At 37.3% G+C, this 21,317-nt stretch overlaps 2 protein-coding genes and 1 pseudogene across 2 annotated transcripts; 2 read left to right on the top strand and 1 right to left on the bottom strand.

Annotated features, from left to right (window-relative positions):
- Positions 1-9,633: 9,633 nt before the first annotated feature.
- On the bottom strand, positions 9,634-12,447 carry LOC113335224 (annotated as a pseudogene).
- A 4,806-nt stretch (positions 12,448-17,253) lies between these two features.
- LOC113335223 (zinc finger MYM-type protein 5-like) lies at positions 17,254-18,342 on the top strand. Its single transcript, XM_026581341.1, has 2 exons — positions 17,254-17,487; positions 17,566-18,342. The coding sequence occupies exons 1-2, from the start codon at positions 17,254-17,256 to the stop codon at positions 18,340-18,342; spliced, it is 1,011 nt and encodes a 336-aa protein (XP_026437126.1).
- Positions 18,343-19,858, top strand: LOC113335222 (zinc finger MYM-type protein 1-like). The gene is made up of 2 exons (XM_026581340.1): positions 18,343-19,288; positions 19,470-19,858. Exons 1-2 carry the CDS (start codon positions 18,343-18,345, stop codon positions 19,856-19,858), a joined length of 1,335 nt encoding a protein of 444 aa, XP_026437125.1.
- The last annotated feature ends 1,459 nt before the right edge of the window (positions 19,859-21,317 follow it).

Raw genomic sequence — 21,317 nt, 5'->3', positions numbered from 1 at the left:
TTCTTCCTCTGACTCCCCTCATGCTATCCACGCCTCCAATTGCTTCATCTATCAATCTAATTCACCAAATCCAATCCTAACAGTGAAGAGGATGGTGGAGTTGTTGAAATAGCTTAATAGGTGATAGGGGTGATGATAGTAGTGATGGGTTGCGGTTGTTGTGGAGAGTTGGTGGTTTGGTGGCTGTTGCAGGAGGGGTGGTGACGACAGGGAAGAAGGTGGTGGTGATGGTGCGGCAGGGTATGGCTCTGCAGAGGGGGTGAGGTCGATGGAGAGAAAGGAGGAGATGTTTGGTTGAGGTTAAATGGTTCGGTTGCTAGGGTGTTATGCGAGATATCAAGGTTCGATATCCAGCGAAGGTAAGCCGCTGGATGCGAAGATGGTTGGTAGATCTAACGGTAATATAAGAGATGAATCGATGCAACCGTTGGATTTTGAAACACAACGAAGTCAACGGTTTCAGATGATGTTAGGTACTGTAGTGTTAAGCGGAAGTATCAAACTTTGATGCACAGCAAGGGAGCGACCGTTGGATTCAACTACCATCTAATCTGAAGGCTTGGAATTTCAGCGCTGTGGTGCTTGGCAGAGACTTCAGATTTTGATGCTCTATGAAGGAGCGACCGTCGGATGCTTCTGAGAAATGATCTGATGGCTGAGAACGGAGGCGCTTTTGTGTGTAGAAAATGAGGTTGTGCGCACCATTCTTCGCGGTTTCCTTGCGTAATTTCTCCCGGCTTTTCACTACTTTTCTGCTCTTTTCGCTCCGCGACTCATCCGAACTTTATTTATTACCTAAAAATGCAGAATTAATTAATAAAAATATTTATTCTTGAAAACAATGAAAATACAGAATATGGGATAAAATGTAGAATTAATGCACAAAAGATGAGTTAAAATGCCAACAAAAAGGGATAAATATATACAATATTTGGCACTCATCACCTTCCATCCAGCCAACAGACGCATCTCACCAGCCGGACTAGTGTTACATGAACTCAATTTTTGGTCAATGGTCAAAGTTAATGACCATTCAACCGTCAAAGTCAATGGTCGGTCAACTGTCAGTCAACTGTCGAAGCCATGCTGCCAGCTTGTTTCCAGTCAAGTTTCCATCCATACTGCCAGCCAGTTTCCAGCCATGCTGCCAGCCTGTTTTCAGCCATGTTGCCAATCGTGCTATCAGCCAGCCTCCATCCATGTTGATAGCTATCAGTCCTCTAGTAATTTCCAGTCAAGGCAGTCTGTCTGTCATAGATTGACAGTTGCATCCAACATCTGATAGTCAACCCTACAAGTCAAATTCAAGGTCGTTGGTCAAACCCGCTAGCCCATGTCAATTTGGCCCATTCCCGCCGACCCGGTGTAAAAACCCTGGAAGAAGATTCTTGAAGTTTCTGGATGTCTTGCTTCCATACGAAGATTAACTCGAAATTAGGGTTTAACCCAGATATTCAACTGTATAAATAGAGGGGAATCTCAAACCTAAAGGGACACGTCCGGATACATAAAAATACACTAGAAAACCCTAAAACGGATCAGAAATCATTGTAATCCAAACATTAATATAATATCTCTCCCTACGGGGATTTATCTGTGGATGTAGGAAAAACATGCCGAACCACGTCAAATTCGTGTCTCTCTTATTTATGCTTGTTTTGTGTAAATCCTAGTTTTCATCATCATCACCAAATCGATTATGTTTTGTGCTTGGAAATATTTCTTGGTACAAACATTGGCGCTGACGTAGGGGAACCTATGAGAAAAGGAATCGTGTTTTCCCGTTGAGAAAAGTAGTTCAGAAAACTTCAACATCTTGATCATGAGAAAGCAATTTGGACGCTGTCAACAACAACTGCTGCAGTCCAGTTTTCATCGCAATTGTTGCAGTCCAGCTGATCGCAACTGTTGCAATCCAACTTCATAGTTCGAGGTTTGATGAAGCTACCTTCGGAAGCGACCGAAACGGTATCACTAAAAAGTTCGTTGAAAACTATATCACTCGAAAGATCGTTAAACTATTGGAAGATGTTCGATCCGCAACATGTTCAAGTCCAAAGTTCGAAGAAATTGCTTCCCAAATAACGCATCATCCACATACTCGAGCTCGTAGTTTATCAAAATAATTACTACCATGTTCGCAAGGTTGTCTAGCTGCCTACAGATCTATTTGCTTGCATCATCTATCTACATCAATAACACCAACTGCATATATGACAGAGATGGGAGGGAAAAACCCTAGAAAATACCTCCAAAAAAGCATCACGAAGAGCTCCTGAAAGGGTCCACAAAAGCATCTCGAATAACTGTTACCGAAAATTGTTGCAAAAACGTTCGTGAGAAACAGTTACAGTCCACATAAAACTGTTGCTGAAAGTTCAAGCAAAATATCGTTGCAAGAAGGTTTAATGGAAAATAAAAAAGACAAAGAACCATTGCAAAAGGCTCGAGAGGAAAGGCAACGGTTCACAGAAACCATGGAGAAAAGTTTCAATAAATAAATAAATAATAATATTACAGCAGCTGAAGGCCAGCGGACATTGTCGACGGACGTCAGGATCTTGTTCACCAGTTCAGGTGACAATTGATCTTCGGTGAAAAATTCTCGACGACAACTCTTTGGGAAGTTACTTCTAGTTTGCGAGGATCATCATTAGATAAAGATTCATGTAAAGGGTTAGACAAACATTGCATAATCTCACGCATTCCGGGATCCTCGGTATTTCTGAAAAAATCCAGTGATTCTCCTACATCACAAGTATCATAATTCTCATTCAAACTCTTTACGAGCCATTCTTCATCAGTTTCTTCTATACCCAAGTCCTCCTCATCGGAAAAGAAATCAGAATCTTCCATAAGCAAATTGTCGTAATCCTTATGTGCTTCGTCACAAGTTGACTTCTCATTCAAAGTATTCACAATCTCTGAATTAGGGGTGTTATTCACAAAGAAGTCATAATCATCATCGCTCTCATACACAACATAATTCTTACCATCAATAATGGTAGTGTTTCTAGACTCAACTTCTTCCTTTTGAATAGGAGAATGATCATTATCACGATCAAGAGTTGAGCTAGTTACACCATTATTATCAACATTTAAGGATTCGTCTTCTTTGGAATCATCATACTCAATATTGGCATCCATAGGAATATTAGAATGAGTTCGAACCTCTTCCTTGTTCCGCTCTTCATGAATTTGATTCATGCAATTTATGATGTTGTCTATATTCGATTGAATTTCTTGGAGTGATTCATTGTAACTCAACTGAAATTCAAAAAATTGTTTCGTTGTTTGAAGCATTTGTTGCATTACGGGAATAAAAGCTTCAACAAAACTATCAAATTTCTGATTTGAAGATTGCTCAGCGAAACTTGGATACACGCCACTTTCATAGTTTCCAACCCAAGTCTCATCCATTTGAATGGGTGAATGATCATAAAAACAATCAAGAGCTGGGTTAAACTCATTGAAACAAGGTCTGGTTGGTTGTCTACCAAGTTGTGCTACTGCCTTTAGCTCATAAAGAATGTTGTCGAGCATCTGCACATGTCTAGAATTAAACTGATTAAAAGTACAACTATCCTCCCATCCTTGTGATCGTTCATCATATCCAAAAGATTGGTTTTGATTATATCCCAAGTATGGTTGGAAGTTATAAGAATGAAAATTAAATTGATCACCAAAGTATGTACAGTCTTGTGAACTATAAATGTTGTTCCCAAAAGGAAACATCTTGAAAATTGCACACAACTAGTTTAGAGACTTACCTCTTGTTCCAATTGTGCACAAGCAAAACGAGTGATTTTTTTTACCTGAAAATAAGATTCTAAAAAGATAAATTAGTAAATGCAAACAATGAAACTAAATGCAAAAACAGAAAATCAAATAACAACTCAAACTACCGACTGCTCCCCGGCAGCGGCGCCAATTTTGACGAGGTGTCAAACTCGCAAAAATAAATTTCCTTACTTCTCTTACACTAGCTAGTAGTATACGAAGCAGGTTCGTCCCAAGGGAGTAGAGAATCAAAGTTGTCAATTAAAATTTCTAAATGAAAATAATGCGAAACAAATAAATGCAAACAATGAGGATGAGAGTGATCAAAGACTCTTTCTCGGTCACAAAACATGAATCTTATTGATATAGCTAGTTTCTGCAAAGTATCTTGTTACTAACGACCCTAGAATAATTAGTACGCTCAATTATTCCGTTAATATCTCCTAAGTTCACCGGACACGGAAGCGCTCGACTACCAGATTCTACTTGTCAAGTTCCCTAGAAGTACGCTCTCTAGGTGTCACTTAAACAAATGCTCTAAGTTTTATGAGATAAGGTTGTTCCTAGTGATAAAATCAAAAGCATGAATTACCTACTAGTGACAATTTCTACATATGGATACTTAATAAAGTCCCATCATCAATACCCATATATCGTTACTTGTGTTTGTATTCTCTAAACAATTACGGGTCGAAGAAAACCAAAACTAGCATTAGAATTATCAAGCAACCATTCAATTTCAAACTTAAACGATTGAGAAATAAATTCATAAACAATATTGGCATGGTAGAAAATGAGCAATAACAATATAGTTGGAAGAAATCAGGCTCTTTAAATATAATACGAGTTCATGACCGGACGTCAAAATCGTCCCTAATCAAATGCAATTAGCTACTGGAGTTCATGGCAAACACAGAAAAACAATACTAAAATTCGAACCAAATAGCTGCAGGAGGTGGAGTGTGTGGACTGGTGGTTGTTGTCTTGCGACTGAAGTTGACTGCGGAGATGGATTGTGGAACTGTCTGCTGCAGATGGTCGTGAATCCAGGCAGTCTGTTGTAGCTCAGAACTGGTGATGGTGGCGTGCTGGCAGCGAGGTGTATGCTGTTATACTAATGCAGGTGGAGATGGAGATGCAAGTATGTATGAAGATGGAGATGGATGCATGTGGTGAAATGATGTTTTATATGAATGGATTGATGATGCTGAAGGTTATGCAGGTGGGGATGAAGATGATGCAGCTGGTATGCAGGTGGTAATGATTGGAGAGGAGCAGAGAGCTCCTCTCTGTTGGTGATGCAAAACAGGCGTGCAGTCGTGAGAGGGGTATGAGATCCTGATCGCTGTAGCCTTTGATCGTTTTTATATCCTCAGTTCATGTATTCTCTCGGCTTCTAAATATACTCCCTAATCTCTTCCGTTCATCTCATAGGAAATAAGCTTCAATTCCAGACCTAACTTATCGGCAGATATGACCAATCTTAACCAAATATTTTCTGTAAAGTCGCATCCATCACAAACCCAACGTTCACTCTTTCCATGGCTTCAAAATCCTGTTCCAAACCCTTGGCAAATCTCCCTGGAACCATGGCTAGCTGACTGCCTGAATTTGGTGCAACGTCTTGCTATTGATGGAAGGATATCCCTGCTGTTGTTCTTGCAATTCATACAAATGCAAAGAAAACCCATTCATTCAAAGCTATATAACGCACATTAATCTCATCATTTATTATCAAAACTCAATGGCAGCAGTTAAACTTCTTCATCTGAACTTCACGACTAAAACTCCTCCTCTTGGCTGCTTTATTGCTTGAAAACTCTTAATGTAAAGAGTAGCAATTCTTCCATTCACTCTCGACTGTATTTGTTCTTCTCCACTGAAACCATTTCAGACCCTCTCCTAAACCATTACTCAAACCACTCCATTGACAAGAACTGGGGAGACTCCGTGGTTCAGGCATTCTGTCGTGCAACTGGTGTGTAAAATTCTGATAATGGAGAGACGGGCATCAGTTGATATCTGAAATCGTTCTATTCCCTCCCCTGAGACAATTCACATTAACCCATTTGACCTGAACATTCAGACAAACTCAAAATCCGTTCTTAATTAGCCACCATTATGTCATCAGCTAAGGTCTTCCTCTACCAATTGCTCGGATAAATCTTTGCTCAAATCTGATTACAATTAGAATTTAATGCTAACCCATTCTTGTTTTCCTTCTCAGCTTCGCATTCCCTGCCTTACCCTTTAGTAATCTCCTCCATTGATCAATGATGAATCGATGACATCAGCTTAAGTTTCTCCCTGTCTTTCCGGTATGAAGCGAACCCAGAACTTGCCAAAATCACGGTCGCAAACTCTAGCCAACTCTGTTGTCTGTTTTTATTGCCTTACACTCGTATGTTCACAGTGATTGAGGCCCTAGATCAGCCGGCAGTGAACCTGGTGCAAGGGTCTTCAGAGATAAGAAAACAAGAGAGATTTATGTTAAATGAATACAGCGGTGCCCCTTAACATAATGTAGGTGTTCTTAGTAACTCCTGACTATAAAATACTGGCAGCCCTAATATACAAGTCCGTCGCGTCGTCTCCAATAGTCGCCAAACAATGAGTTAAGCTCTTATTTTCACATTTCATTGTGGCATGACTCCAAAGCACCTATAAAATGCAGAAGAAGCGTAATATGCAAAAATACAAGAAAAATAGCTAAGAAAAACATAAGAAATCGATATTCGAAAGATGTATTCTAAGGACTTATCAGTCCCGAGCGGTGACATCAAACACGATCAATGACCACTATCAAGTGAAAACTCCATATCATTCTCAAAGTTCGCAATCGTTGTTGTGTCGATTTTCTATCGACAACATGCTCGATTTCAACGTTTCCAATGTTCTTGTGTCGATTTTCTAACCACAATTGTACGAGTTTAATGTTCGTCAAGGCTGTTGTGTTGATTCAAATCCACAACCTGTTCGAGTTCAAACATTCGCGAATCCTGCTGTGTAGATCTTGCCAGCAACGTTGACAAGTTTAATGTTCGTAAAACCGGTTGCGTCGACTTGTTTTCCACAACGCGTTCGATTTCAAAGTTCGTTTACGCTTTTATAGCTAGGTTCGAGAAATTGTTGTGTTGGGTTCTCAGCAACTGCTGCAGTCCAGTTTTCCTCATAACTGCTACAGTCCAGTTGATCGAACAATTGTAGTCCAGTTTTTCAGCAACTGCTGCAGTCCAGTTGATCGCAACTGCTGCAGTCCAGTTTTCCTCATAACTGCTACAGTCTAGTTCATCGAACTGATGTAGTCCAGTTTCTCAGCAACTGCTGCAATCCAGTTTTCCTCACAACTGCTACAGTCCAGTTGATCGAACTGATGTAGTCAAGTTTCTAAGCAACTGCTGCAGTCCAGTTAATCGTAGCTGTTATAGTCCACTTCCGCGACAATTGTCTGCAGTCTAGTTTTGATTCAACTGGTCACTCCAGTCCCACAGACAAGTCCAGTTGCTAAGTCAATCCATTAAACGAACCAAAAGTCGTCATCTCCAACACGAGACGCTAAGACAACTGCACCGGGCATATCCGTTGCTACAGAGCCAAGTTGTTCGAGCCGTCTTCTTCAGCATGACGTCTTTGTGAAGTCACCTTCCACACAGCAGGATATAATCTTCACTCACAACATGACAACGCATCTCACACAACATCATAACATCAACATGACGTCCAAGTCATCTTCGACGTCGACAGACACCGCTCCAGCGATATTCGTCATCTTCAGCCACCATGGCCGACAGACTTTGCCAACGTCTTTTCAAAGGTCATCAAGTGAAGCCAAGCCGTTACATCAAGCCGACGCCCACAACCACGCCATTCATTTTGACCAAGCCGCATACACCTTAGACGAATCGCCAAGTCAGAGCCGCCTGTTGTACATAGCCATGAGCTATCATATATTTCCACCCAACTACACAATTATTGCTGATTTTCGGCTCAAGCCGAGACATGAGCTAAAGAAAAATAGACTGGACGCTTCCGACCCATTTCATTTTATCAGCGGATAACTCTACCCAACCAGACCAATTGGATCAAGCTTAACAGACGATTCAGGATTTGCACCAAACCAATCCAACTATTTTAGAAAGCACAATGTCAGCGAAAATCAGCGGAATATCAGTTGTTGCATCGGCACCTTCTCCGCTCATCAGAATCACATTAACGATCAAGTCAATTGACTCGTCGATTTTTGGTTCATTACGTTCATCTTTCAATCCCCACCAACATGGTGGCAAAAATTGTTTATTTTTGGGAAAAAAATAATTTGAGGCATAATACAGCTACATCGAAAACGGTCATCAGTCACCGTCAAGTATATAGTCTGGGCCACCATTCATCAGTCATCCAAGGCTACCGTCCATCCAACCGACGCAATTCACCAGCCATCCCAGTACATGAAGTTAACTGTTGGTCAATGGTCAAAGTTAACGACCAGTCAGCCGTCAAAGTCAATGGTCGGTCAACTTTCGAAGCCATGATGCTAGCCTGTTTCCAGCCAACTTTCCAGCCACACTGTCAGCCAGATTCCAGCCATGTTGTCAATCATGCTGCTAGCAAGCCTCCACCCATGTTGCCAACCAATCAGCCTCCATTCATGTTTCCAGTCAAGGCAGTTTTCTAGTCAAAGATCGACAGTCGCAGCCAACATCAAAAAGTCAACCCTGCCAGTCAAAGTCAAGGTCAAACCCGCTAGCCCATGTCAATTTGGCCCATTCTCACCGGCCCGGTGTAAAAATCTTGGAAGTATATTCTGGAAGTTTCTGGAAGACTTGCTGACTAAGTTGCTTCCATATGAAGTTTATCTCGAAATTAGGATTTAACCCAAATATTCAAATAAATAGAAGGGAATCTCAACTCTAAAGGGACATGCCCGGATACATAAAAATACACCAGAAAACCCTAGGGATCAGAAATCATTTTAATCCAAACTTCAATATAATATCTCTCACTACGAGGTTCATCCGTGGATGTAGGAAAAACATGCCAAACCACGTTAAATTCGTATCTCTCATATTTATGCTTGTTTTGTGTAAAACCCTAGTTTTCATCATCTTCACCAAATCGATTCCGATCTGTGCCTGGAAATATTTCTAGATACAAACAATATCCTTAAGCATACTCCAGTGTACAACGGTATGCACTCTAGTTTCCTCTAGATTTTTCTTATCTGGAACATTCATTTGACCTTACTAGCTGACCTAACAAATTCTAGCCAAGTCCTAACTGACTTAGGAAATTCTAGTACATTCTAGTACTTGTTTCTTGCATTTTTCTACACTTATCTAGATCATTTCTTATCTAGACCATTCTAGACAATCACAGATTAGATGTTCCAACAAAAACATGGGACGAACTTTTACAGTATAAAACACAATATAGAGTCAGTAATTTATAGCACAAGCATGAACTATATTTGAATTACTAAAAAAGAAGATGAATATACTAAGCCTCTTTCAAATATAAGACGACATGAATCCTAAACGGCATTCAACAGTTACAGAAAAGATATCGTGAGCACGGACAAGAGACTAATTGATTAAGAAATTAAGAAATGGGCTTTCAAATATAAGGAATGGGCTTGGATGACAAGAGACTAATTGATTCCAATAACTCATGAACACGCTATTAAGATAGAATTGCAATTCAGCTAGCTGATTCGTAGATGAAGTACAAACATTTTCTATGCAATTAAGAAAATACTATCAAGCAAATAAAATCTGAATCTGATTAAAAAATATGTAAGAATTGTAGCACATTACAAAGATCTTTGAATTAAAATTTTCCTGTGCTTTGAATACTTGATCATGAAGTATGCCGGGTTCGTGACTTGATGAACTCATCTATTCGAGATTTCAGTTGAACATCGGGATCAGCATATCTTTGGTAAGATGTGAACGGTTGAATGGATCAATGCTGTCAATAAGAAGATGCCTTTCCATGACCAAACGATCAACTGTAGCCTTAGAAGAAGGAAGAGTCACTGGATCTCTCATTAGTGTGCACTGTATTGGGTCTAAGAACTCATCTGGTATCTCCCCTAAGGCTGTTTCCACGTCCATTTCCTCTATAGCTGCAAGTTTTACCTTGGCACTAAGGTTAACAAACTCCCCCAATTCTATCATCTCTTCACCTAATCCAGGTATATTTACTACCTCAGTAAATAACTTTTCGTTATATGATCGACCATCTTTACAAATTGCAGCAGCAAAAGTATTTTCCTTATCATCCCGCGCTAGATGAACGTAAATGCTAATAATCTTTTTTCGTAATATCTTCGGTTTGAACCCGTAGTTGTCGATGACGTCAGTATTTTTAAGGTGAAGAGAATTCCGTTTAGGGCCGACAAGTTGTACCAGGAAGTAATTCAGCATATTTGCTATTCTGTCAACCATCTGTGGAAGAAGAAACGGAGCAGTAATCTGCTCAGAAGTGAATTCTAGCATACTGATATCTTCAAATGCCAATGCTACGTACTCCCTGACTTTCTTCTCTTGAGAAAGGAATTCTTCGCTTCTGTTTTCCGTCTCTTTTGATTCCATTTCTTTTAGTTCCCGAATTTTATTGAACCCTTCGTCTAGAAGATATATGCTATCAGTTATTAGGAAATTCAAAAAGCTCAAATAAACGCCCTTCTCCTCTTTTTTGGCAAATTTCGTCCATGCATCCAGATGGCTTGGTTCTCTCCACAAGTACTTGAGAATGTTTGTAGTCTCATGACGCAACATGAATTTCTCTAAAAACTGAGTATCCGAACCAGTAAGCTCAATGTCGACATAGAACTTCAAAATAGACTCAACGAGATACTGACCAAGAGATAACTCATGGTCGTGGAAAGGGGAAAAAACCGTTGAATCTGAATCTGTTTTTTGGGCAAACAGTTCAAAACTGTTACCATCTTCGCTCTGAGATAAGGGTTCCTGACATGATTGGGACTTGCTATGAACATAATAATAAAGTTCGTAAAATCGTTTAGCAAGGTAGGATCCAGTTTCTCAGGTATAGTCTCAGAGACAAATATAAGCAACTCCATTGCATCATCAACAAACTGCTCAGGAATACAACCAAACTTCATAGGGCAACTTGATGGCAAAGGCATTTTAAACCCGCCAACAGAATCTACCAACCAAACGATCATCAACCGGTAGAAAGACAATGCACCCTGAATAATGTCATCCTCCAACAAATGAGATTCATAAATCCAGTTCGCGATAGAAAGCATTTCAGTTATTTTACTGAGACGTGCTATCTCCTCTTTGAAATATTTACAGGGAGGCTGCTCCTGCATTATGGAAAGTGCATTTCTACTCTCCGACAAGTCTCTTCTAAGACCTCTGTACTGAGACATGACTCTAAGTAAACCCAAGTTAAAGACCCTAGCAGTCATAAAAAAAACACTCACATATAAAACTATACTGACAATTCCCGGACTTCAATTTATTTTCATCACCCCACTCCCCACTTTCTTCTGATGATGCATGAAGAGCAGTTAATGTTCTCAAGTCCAGACGAGTACTATTGGACACATATTTCGCATCGATCTTGTCCCTCTTTGTAAAATTGGCTAAAAACGGCATACAAAGGCGGAGCAGCACTACACTGAGATTAAAAAAACATACCTGCACTTGCACAAGTAGCAGTATCTACGTGCATATGCGCCCTAGAAGAATTCTTCTCGATGACATTGCCGATATGATATACTCCAGAACACACTCTCGTGTATCTTCATTACATTTCAGCAAGTACAAAAGAACTTCCACCAGTCCATCATATAAAGCATTCATGGGTAAGAGTGTAGATGAATTTGAAGAACATAGGATCTTATCAATTACATGCTTGGTCGAACCCGAGTCAGGTAGAGCACTATATGGAAAAAAGAACCCAGTACACTCTCTTTCTCAATTACGCGCCCATTCACATCTTCACCTTTAGGTAACCACAATGGGTGATTTACCAACGCTTTTCCTCCGAACAAGCCTTTAACGGTTGAACAAAATTTCCAAGTGGATAATCATTAACCTTACTTATCTCATGATTCAAACTATCATACAAATCTTTAAAAATTGGTGCCGTACTATCATAATCATCCGTAAAAAAATTATTCAAAAATTGGTTTCCACATGCCATATTGTTTTCTGAAACTGAAGAAAAGATTATCGGCACTTCGGCAGTAAGGCAAGATAAGGCAAGACCTGCTGATATTTTCTTTTCACCGTGAGGAAACATATCTGGGTTATGTAAGTAAATCCGGCAATGTTTATCAGCCAATTTCTTAGCTGGTTTTATAACACCATCCAGTAAAGAAGACTGCAGATCGATATCCTTCATATTACTAATAATCTTCTTACCTTCTTCAAAAGCGCGACCATAACATCCTGTAAGATATTGAAACAGCGAATCACCACTAAACTGACCTGAAAGTCTGCCAAAAAGAAGAACTGATTCCATCAAATCACGGTTCAAAAGAAGTGACTTGCCTTCGCGGAGATTTTCAGCTGCCATCTTCTCTAAATACATCACTTGTTTATTATCCGTATTTGTTAACGTGACTAAGAAGATTCTTTGGATTAGAACATCTTCTATCAATTCCGGGGATCGCTTCCGCTTTCCTGTAGCCATATTAGGTTTCTGTCTGAGATTTTCGTCTGTGAAAAATAAAAACTCGTACACTATGCCTACATAGGTAAATTATGATTAACTGGATTCAGAATCATAATATATTTATGGGGGATACAGAATCCATGATCAAAATAGAATTCTTTAACCGGGAGGGACTAGAGCCTGACAGATTTGGTTAGTCACAACTGGGTCCACGCGACACCTACCTCAAAGGGCACGGACGCCCAGTTTTTTATTTTATGTTTTTAATCTTTTTTATTATTGGATATAGATTATGACAAGAAAATTTGTTGGAAGCCTAACAAGCTAAACTCCAGCAGCATACTACTCCATTGGTTGAACAGGTTTCTGTGTTAGCCTACCAGCGACCTTTAGGCCTATTCTTATGCACGTGCCAAAAAAAAAATCTGTTTGCAATAATAGAAAAACTTGTATGCAATATTATGGGAAAACCACAGAGCGACGGACTTTTTAGCGAGCGGTATTGACTATAACGCTAGCGATAAAGACTTTATCGCCAGTAGGGGCGGAAACTAGGAATTGAATTTAGGGTGGGGGGCTTCAAAAAAAATTTATGTATACTTGGATATTTTTATATTAGATTTAACTTTAAATGGGCTAAAATTTAAGCCTAATGTAACAAAAAAAATTATTTTTGGGGTGGCCTGGCTTATGTTCCGCCCTTGATCGCCAGCGCTGCCATGAATATCGCTCGATATTTTTTCTAGCGCCAACAATTAGTTTTTTTGCGCTTATAAATAGGTTATTTTCAAATTCAAAACTTATCCCAAAATTCTTACATAAAATTTTCTCTATTTTTCTATCTAATATCTATTTTTCTCAATTTAATTTATTTTTTTCTATTTTTCCCGAATGGCACAATTTCAAACCCAACTTGATTCGGCAACGCAACTTGAATTTTCAGAAGTAGTGCTTGAAGGTGCCGTTAAGAAGATATGTGATAGTTATAAAGAAAGTAAGAAGCAAAGAAGTCTTCAAGTTTTGGATATTAACCAAGTCAAAACCGCAACTAAGAAAAGGCAAAGAAAAGTTCAAGCAAAGGAAAATCAAGGAAAAACATATTTGAAGCCAAAGAAGAAGATAAACAAAGAAAACTCCGTTCATGAGCGTATTGATTGGAAGTTTAGAAAAATGAAGAAGATTAAGAAGTTTAAGAACATTGTTCCAAATTTTATTTTCAAAGTCTATATTTCAAATTATTATTGTCTAGTTTTATGTCTTGTAAAATGACTGTTAATAATTAATTCGAAGTTGAATTTGAACATTTGACGAGAATTAAACTTAATTCTATTTTTAATCCAGTCTTACATTTTATTCTTAATCCAATCTTACATTTAAATTTAAACAAATATTAAAACTTAATATTTCTTAAAAATATTTAAAATTAAAACTTCAAATAATTTGAATAGTTTTAATACTTAAGTTAAGTGGAAAAATAAGAAACTAAAGCACAAATATTGGACAATATTTGGGCAAACATCTTAAAATTTCGAAACAACTTCAAAATTCGAACTTTTTTTGTAGATGCGACGATATTTTGCACGACACCTTGGGCGAAGTTCCGTCATGATTTCACTATTCCTCAGGTTCCGACCTTATTGTTGAACTAAAGCAACAACCTAATAACTTCCTTATTAACAATAGTGAAGCGATGACTTAACCGTGTAACATCATGATTGTTGGGATTCATTGATTGTTCTTGAAATTTTCCAAAAATGCTTTGTCAAAATGGTTGGGGATTGAATTCATCTTCTACTAAAGTCTCCGTAAAATCAACATAATTCCTACAAATATATTCATCTTCCGCAGTAGTAAATTTTGGTACTCGCCTCTTAATTCGAACTCCCACATTGGCACGATTAAATTTTTTTTGATTTTCGGCAGCATGTTGGTTTTCTACGAACTCAACCATGTTTGCATTATCAAACATGCTCTTTGAGGAATTAGAAGATAGGAAAAGAATTGGAGATTGAGAAATTCTAGAAAGATTTAGAAATTCTTGTGTAAGTCGAAATGCGTTTGAAATTGAGTATTTATAGACGGAGGAATTTGTAACCGTTGGATGTGAAATTGATAAGTGATGATCAAGTCAGCGAGCGATATAATGACCATCGTTAGCGCTTAAAAGACCAGCGAATGACATTTTGAACATCTAATTTATCGCTTGCTGGAAAGTCTATCGTTTATGCATGCATGTATGTTATTTATGGCATGTAGGCATATACTTTTGGCAGTTTGGCATACCTATAGTGGGTGCATATATGGCAAAATCTGTTGTTTGGCATGTGCATAAAAATATGCCTTTTGAGGAATCAACCAAGGGAGTCAAAGCAAATGGGGACTTAAATTATGTCCCAAGGGGTCCCAGCTAAAGCCCCGTTTGGGATTGTTTTTCTCAATAAAAAGCACTTTGGAACAAATTTGTACCAAAATTATTTTTGGTAATTTTTTTTCAAAGTGCTTTTGGAAAGAAGCATTTTTGTTTTAGGACTGCTTTTAAAAGATACTCATCATTAGCCTTTAATAGTTAGAAAACCAGTAGCTGCGGACCTATATAATTCAATTTAATTGATTTTATAATTTAAACTTGTTATTTTATTATAAAGAAAAATTGTATCCTTGAATATTATACAATTATCATTAAATTTCTAAAATTCAATTTTGTTCTATCTTTTATTTTTATTTTGAAATAATAAATAATAATACTTTTATTTTGAAGCGAACCATAATCATAAAACTCTTCATTATTATATTATGAAAATAATTATAATTCTACTAACTATTTTTTATTTTATTAGATATTATTTTTTTGCTAGGCTACCGGCCAAAATTTTGTATGAAGCTCTAATGGATCAATAATATCTACTAACTATTTTTTAGTAAAATAAAAATAAAAATAAATGTTATTTATATTCTATTAATATATTAGAATTTAAAATATAATTTATTATAATTACAGTGTATTTAAAACTAAAATATGTCTATTTTTTCATTAGATACATCACCATCACTTCAAAGACCAACTTACCAAACCGAATTTACACTTTGTCCATTTCACAACGCTTTTTAAATTATAATTTACCAAACGCCATGCGAATTTATTTTCACAGCACAACACATCAACGTACAACGTAGTACAACATAAAAACACTTTTTTAAAACTCACAGCAATATCAAACTAGACTTAACTCCGCCTCCCATATGTTAATTTCTGCAAATCGTTGAGGGCTTGAACCTGGGATCTCCTGAAATGCATTAAACTCTGGGTAATAAGTATGACCAGCTGAGCTAGGTACCCATTTTTTTTAATAAAGGATCACCACTGAGGGACTTTATTACTGATAGGAAAAGTGTGATGCAGGCAGTTTCTGCCAACGGGAGTTTCAAACTATGCTGGAGAATCACTTCCCCAGAACAGACATACTGTTAATCCTAGTTTCTTATGCTAAACAACTACTTCATTTGTGTCTCTCTCAACATAAAGATAAACCCAACTACTAAAACTTAATAACAATTCATTGCAATCCATGATAATCGGGTTATTAATCCAACTAAAAGATCCTAGATTCTATTTATGGCTAGATCCACATTCATACAATCTCCTTCCAAATGCAGTTTTAAAATGTTTTCCTTTTCACCCATTTGATTACCTCCCATGATGCAATAATCTCTGCTTGTTCTTCATTTTTAGCTACTCCTGGGATACGCGATGCTCTGCCGAAAGATCCTACATCATAAATCAAAATTGGACCAAATCCCATAGTTTTATTTTATTTTTGGAAAGATGCATCCAAATTTTTCTAGGAAATCGAATTTGGGGGACCCATTTAACCAGTGGTCCACCAATCCAATTTTGTTTAATCATTAGTCCAAAATATTTTATTTTGACCAAGTTTTAACTCGCTGGTCCTTTCCATGTGCATGCATTCTCATGTGAGTCGGAAAAATTCCATGTTTACCCTTATGCAAATATAGAAGAGTAAAAATTTCAGGTGTTCTCATGTCAACCGAATTGTTATTGTCTCGACACTTTCCATAGACGATCACATTCGGTAGAGAACTTATAGGTTAAAAGTAAAAGATTGTGGTGTATGTGGGTACCCCAGGGCCGGCCCTGAGGCAAAGTCAACGAAGGTTGACTTTGGGGCAGCAGCTAAAGGGGCAGCAAAAATAGGATTTTATCTAGGGGGTTTGTGATAAAAAAATGAAAATGAAGGTTTAAAACATGAGTACAGAAAGTAAAAAGGATGTATAGGAAGATAAGTAGGGGGCATATTATGAATAAGAACTTACTTTAAAGGCCTTTTGCTCAATATATAATAAATATCATATATTACAGAGATTTTTTTCTCTCGATTTTTCTATCAAAATCTCGTCTTCTTCCTTTTCCCTTCCCTGCTCCTCTGGCTCTTCGTCTTCGGCTCTTCCATTGTTGCGACACCACCATCTCCACGGTAAGTAGAATCAAAACCCCAATTCAATCATGAAGCATAAGATAGATTGACATTTATATATTATAATTGATTTTGCATCTAATCTTTGGTTTTCAGTTAGTATAACTTAAGTGCATTTTTAGGGCAAAAAGTTTTAAACCCCCAATTCAATCATAAGAATAGATTATCATGTATGTTCTATGATTGATTTTAAATGTTATCTTTTGATTCTCATTTAACATTACTTAATTGTATATTTTAGGGCAAATTTTTTTTAATTGAACCCCCAATTTTTAGTGAAATTTTTTTGTTTGTTGTTCTTGTTTGTTGAGCATTTTTCTTTGTTGAATCAATGGCAGGTATGCCTCTGAAAAGAAAACAATCATCTGGATGTCAAAATAGGAAGAACCAAAAAAAGAGATTGGCATCTACTAAATCTCTTGCAGGTTCTTTTGATAAGTTTTTGATTAGGAATCAACCAATAGTTGGGAACACCACCAACGAAGATGATGCTACAGCTGATAAGGGTATGAATGAGGGGAATGAGAACGATGGTATTGCTGATAATGGCATGAATGAGGGGAATGTAAGTGATGGGGCTGCTGATAATGGGATTGAGGAGGATAATGTGAATGTTGGTGTTGCTAATAATGGTGTTAATTAGGGGATTAAAGGTGCTGATGGTGATAATAGAGATAGAAATGAGGATGATGCAAACACAACAGCAGAAAATAATGAAGTTGGAAATTGTGGTGATAAGTTAACAGATAGAGACATGCTTGATCCAGGTACTTGGGAAACAATTGATAAAAAACTTGTTGATTTTTTGGTAGAGAAGGGTCCGGTAAGAGTTGACAATATCATATTCCCTAGAGATGACAAGAACGATTGTTTCTCTAGCTATCATTACTTTCGGAAATTGAGCAATTTTGAGAAACAAGATAGAAGATGGTTAGTGTATTCGAAAACTTTGGACAAGGTATTCTGTTTTTGTTGTAAACTGTTCATGAAAAGGGAAAGTAATTATCAGTTGTGCAGTACTGGGTTTAATGATTGGAATAACCTAAGTGGAAGACTTGCAAGTCATGAAAACTGTGGAGTGCATCATCGTTGTATGTATGATTGGCTTGAGTTGGAATTAAGATTGAGAAAGGAAAAAACTATCGACAAAAGAATACAAGAACAGATCAACAAAGAGAGAAAACATTATAAAGAAGTATTGGAGAGGATGAAGGATGGAGTGTTGTTTCTAGCGAAGAATGGTTTAGCATTTCGTGGAGATAATGAGAAAGTTTATATAAAAAACAATGGTAACTTCTTAAGCTTCATAGAGACACTTGGAAAATATGATCCCGTGTTAAAGTATCATCTGGAGAGCATTGAAAAGAATGAAATGCGTACTCATTATCTCAGCCACAAGATTCAAAACGAACTGATTTAAATGCTTGTCGATGCAACGAGAAAGCTTATTGTCAAGAAAATCCACGAAGCCAAATACTTTTCAGTTATTCTTGATTGTACTCCTGATGTTTCTCGCAGGGAACAAATGTCTATTATCATCCGATGCGTAGATGTTTCAACAGCAAGAATCGAAGAGTATTATCTTGGGTTTTTGCGAGTGGAAGATAAAACAGGAGAAGGTTTATTTTTTGAACTTGAAGATGCATTAATCAATCTTGGGTTAAACATTGATGATATAAGAGGACAAGGGTATGACAATGGAGCAAACATGAAAGGAAAACATAAAGGTGTGCATGCAAGATTACTCGAGATCAATCCAAGAGCTTTCTACACACCATGTGCTTGGCATAGTCTTAATCTCATACTTTCAGATATGGCCAAGTCTTGTCCTAAAGCAAGTTCTTTTTTTGGATCCATACAACGTATTTATACACTTTTTTCAGCTTCAACCAACCGGTGGGATGTATTTAAAGAGGAGATTGGAAAGAAGGGATGGACACTTAAACCGTTGTCAGATACACGGTGGGAAAGTCGTGTCGCACGTGTCAAAGCAATAAGATACCAAGCTCCAAAAATTCGAAATGCTTTAGAGAGATTGCGAGATTCATCCCCTATCTCTCAAGAAGTCAGCACTACCGACAGCTTAGTAAGTTTTGACTTGCATAATTTTGAATTTTATCTTAGCTTGACTATCTGGTATAGACTTCTGTTTGCTGTTAATACTGTGAGTAAGTCATTGCAATCTAAAGATATGGACATTGGTGTTGCTATACAACAAATGAAAGGTCTTATTGAGTTTTTTAAAGACTTTAGAGTAAATGGGTTTCAAAAGGCAATGGATGAAGCTAAGGAGATTGCAAGAGCGATGGGAACTGAACCTACATTTCATGAAGTTCGTAACACCCGTACTACCGAACCAACATCAGGTGAGGAGTTTTTTAGAAAAAAAATACTTCTTATATATAGTAGATAGTGCTATGTCTTCATTCCGAACCAGATTTGAACAATTTCAAATGTACGAAGAAATATTTGGGTTTTTGTATGACTTGAACAAGTTGAAATATATGAGTGAGGATGAACTGATGAGTGCATGTGTTGCACTTGAAGCTTATTTGAAGCATGGTAGATCTAGTGATATTGATGGCAAGGAATTATGTATGGAACTAATCGTCATGCGAATTGTACTACCTAGTTCGTGTAGTAAGCCAATCGATGTCTTACAATTTTTACTAAGAATGGGTGGTTGTTACCCTAATGCATGGATTGCTTATAGGATATTGCTTACGATTCCAGTCACAGTCGCCTCCGCGGAAAGAAGTTTTTCTAAGCTAAAGTTGATTTTCTCGTATCTTCGATCAACTATGTCGCAGGAAAGACTAGTAGGATTATCTATGTTAGCAATTGAAAATGACATGGCTATGCAAGTTGATTTTAAAATTGTACTTTCTGATTTCGCATCCAGGAATGCAAGAAGGGCATTTTCGAATAGATGGTAATCTGTGTTATTATTCGAATCGAATGAACTGTTATTATTATTGTTTTTTTGAATATATGTTCTGTTGAGATATTTGACAAGCTTGTGGAAACATTTGGGAACTTAATATATGTATTTATAGGCTTAAATATGACAGAAAATGAGGCTAACATAGTTTGTACACCACCTTATGCTCCTGACTGTAGTTTGCTGGGGGGGGCAATATTTTTTAGGTAAGCTTTGGGGCAGCAAAATTCCAGGGCCGGCCCTGGGGTACCCTCATATTTTCACAAACCATCAAATTGAAACACCTCATTCGATCATTACCATCTTCTCTGTGATTTATCATCAATTCCGGTCATTTGTTTTCATCTTGATTTCAATTTCTTAGTTGAACCCTTGATTTACATAAAAGATAACATTTGGACCTCGTCTTCTACATCAATTTCATCCGAACAACAACCACCATTAATTCCTTACGAAAAATCATTATCGATTTATACCATACCCGTGAATTCCACAACTTGGACTTCTAATTTCAACAGATTGAGAAGAAGATGCACTAGCGGAAACTAAGAGTTTTGCGACCGTCAAGGAAATTCATATATACGAGTTAAATGACTTGTTTTAACGGTCGCGTAAATAGTCGTTATTTGAGCGTATTTTTTCATTTATCACGTGGTTATGATAGTCGCGGAGCAACTCATATCGACAACCGATTTTAAAAGTCAAGATGTTAAGACTGACCCCAATCAGATGTGTGACTAAATATGTCCGACCTGAATGAATCTGACTACTCCTCAAATGAAAACAGAATCAAATTCAAACGAAAACAAAATTAAACTTAAATGAGAAACCAAATCAAACATGAATGAGAACCAAATTCAAATAAAATTAGAATCAAATTAAACTTGCACACAAATAGTCTTTCAATTCAACATTCATTAGGTTCAAAATACACAGAAAAGGTATAAAATCTAAAGTTCAGACCAATTTAAGTTCTTACAACCAGAAAATCTAAAGTTCAGACCAATTTAAGTTCTTACAACCAGAAAATACACATTCATCAGACCAATAAAAGGTTCAAAAAATTCCATCTCTATCCAACAGAAGCCATTGTTCTCCTTCCTTTATTTCTGGTGCAAAAATGATTGAGAAGATAACACTTCTCGATATAAATTGGGTTTGTTATTCAACACCCTGTCACCTAGATAAGGGACATACCAGACTGGGACAATTATTTACACCCATACTTAGGATTAAAGACACCCAGCTAGATTGGCAGCCCTTTAACCTTGGCTTAGCTCCTAATATTATTGACCCATGAAATGACCGTTTTTTCCGTTCATCTCAAATTGAATGATTTCTTATTTTTTCTTCTATATGACTCCAAAATACCTATACAACTCAAAACACGCGTAAAATACATTATTCACAAGAAAATTAGCAAAGAAAGCATAAACAATAGATAATAAATAGGA

This window comes from Papaver somniferum, unplaced genomic scaffold (assembly GCF_003573695.1).
Source record: "Papaver somniferum cultivar HN1 unplaced genomic scaffold, ASM357369v1 unplaced-scaffold_139, whole genome shotgun sequence".
NCBI classification, from domain to species: Eukaryota; Viridiplantae; Streptophyta; class Magnoliopsida; order Ranunculales; family Papaveraceae; genus Papaver; species Papaver somniferum.
The sequence above is the reverse complement of the archived record's forward strand: the minus strand, read 5'-3'. Positions and strand labels throughout refer to the sequence as shown.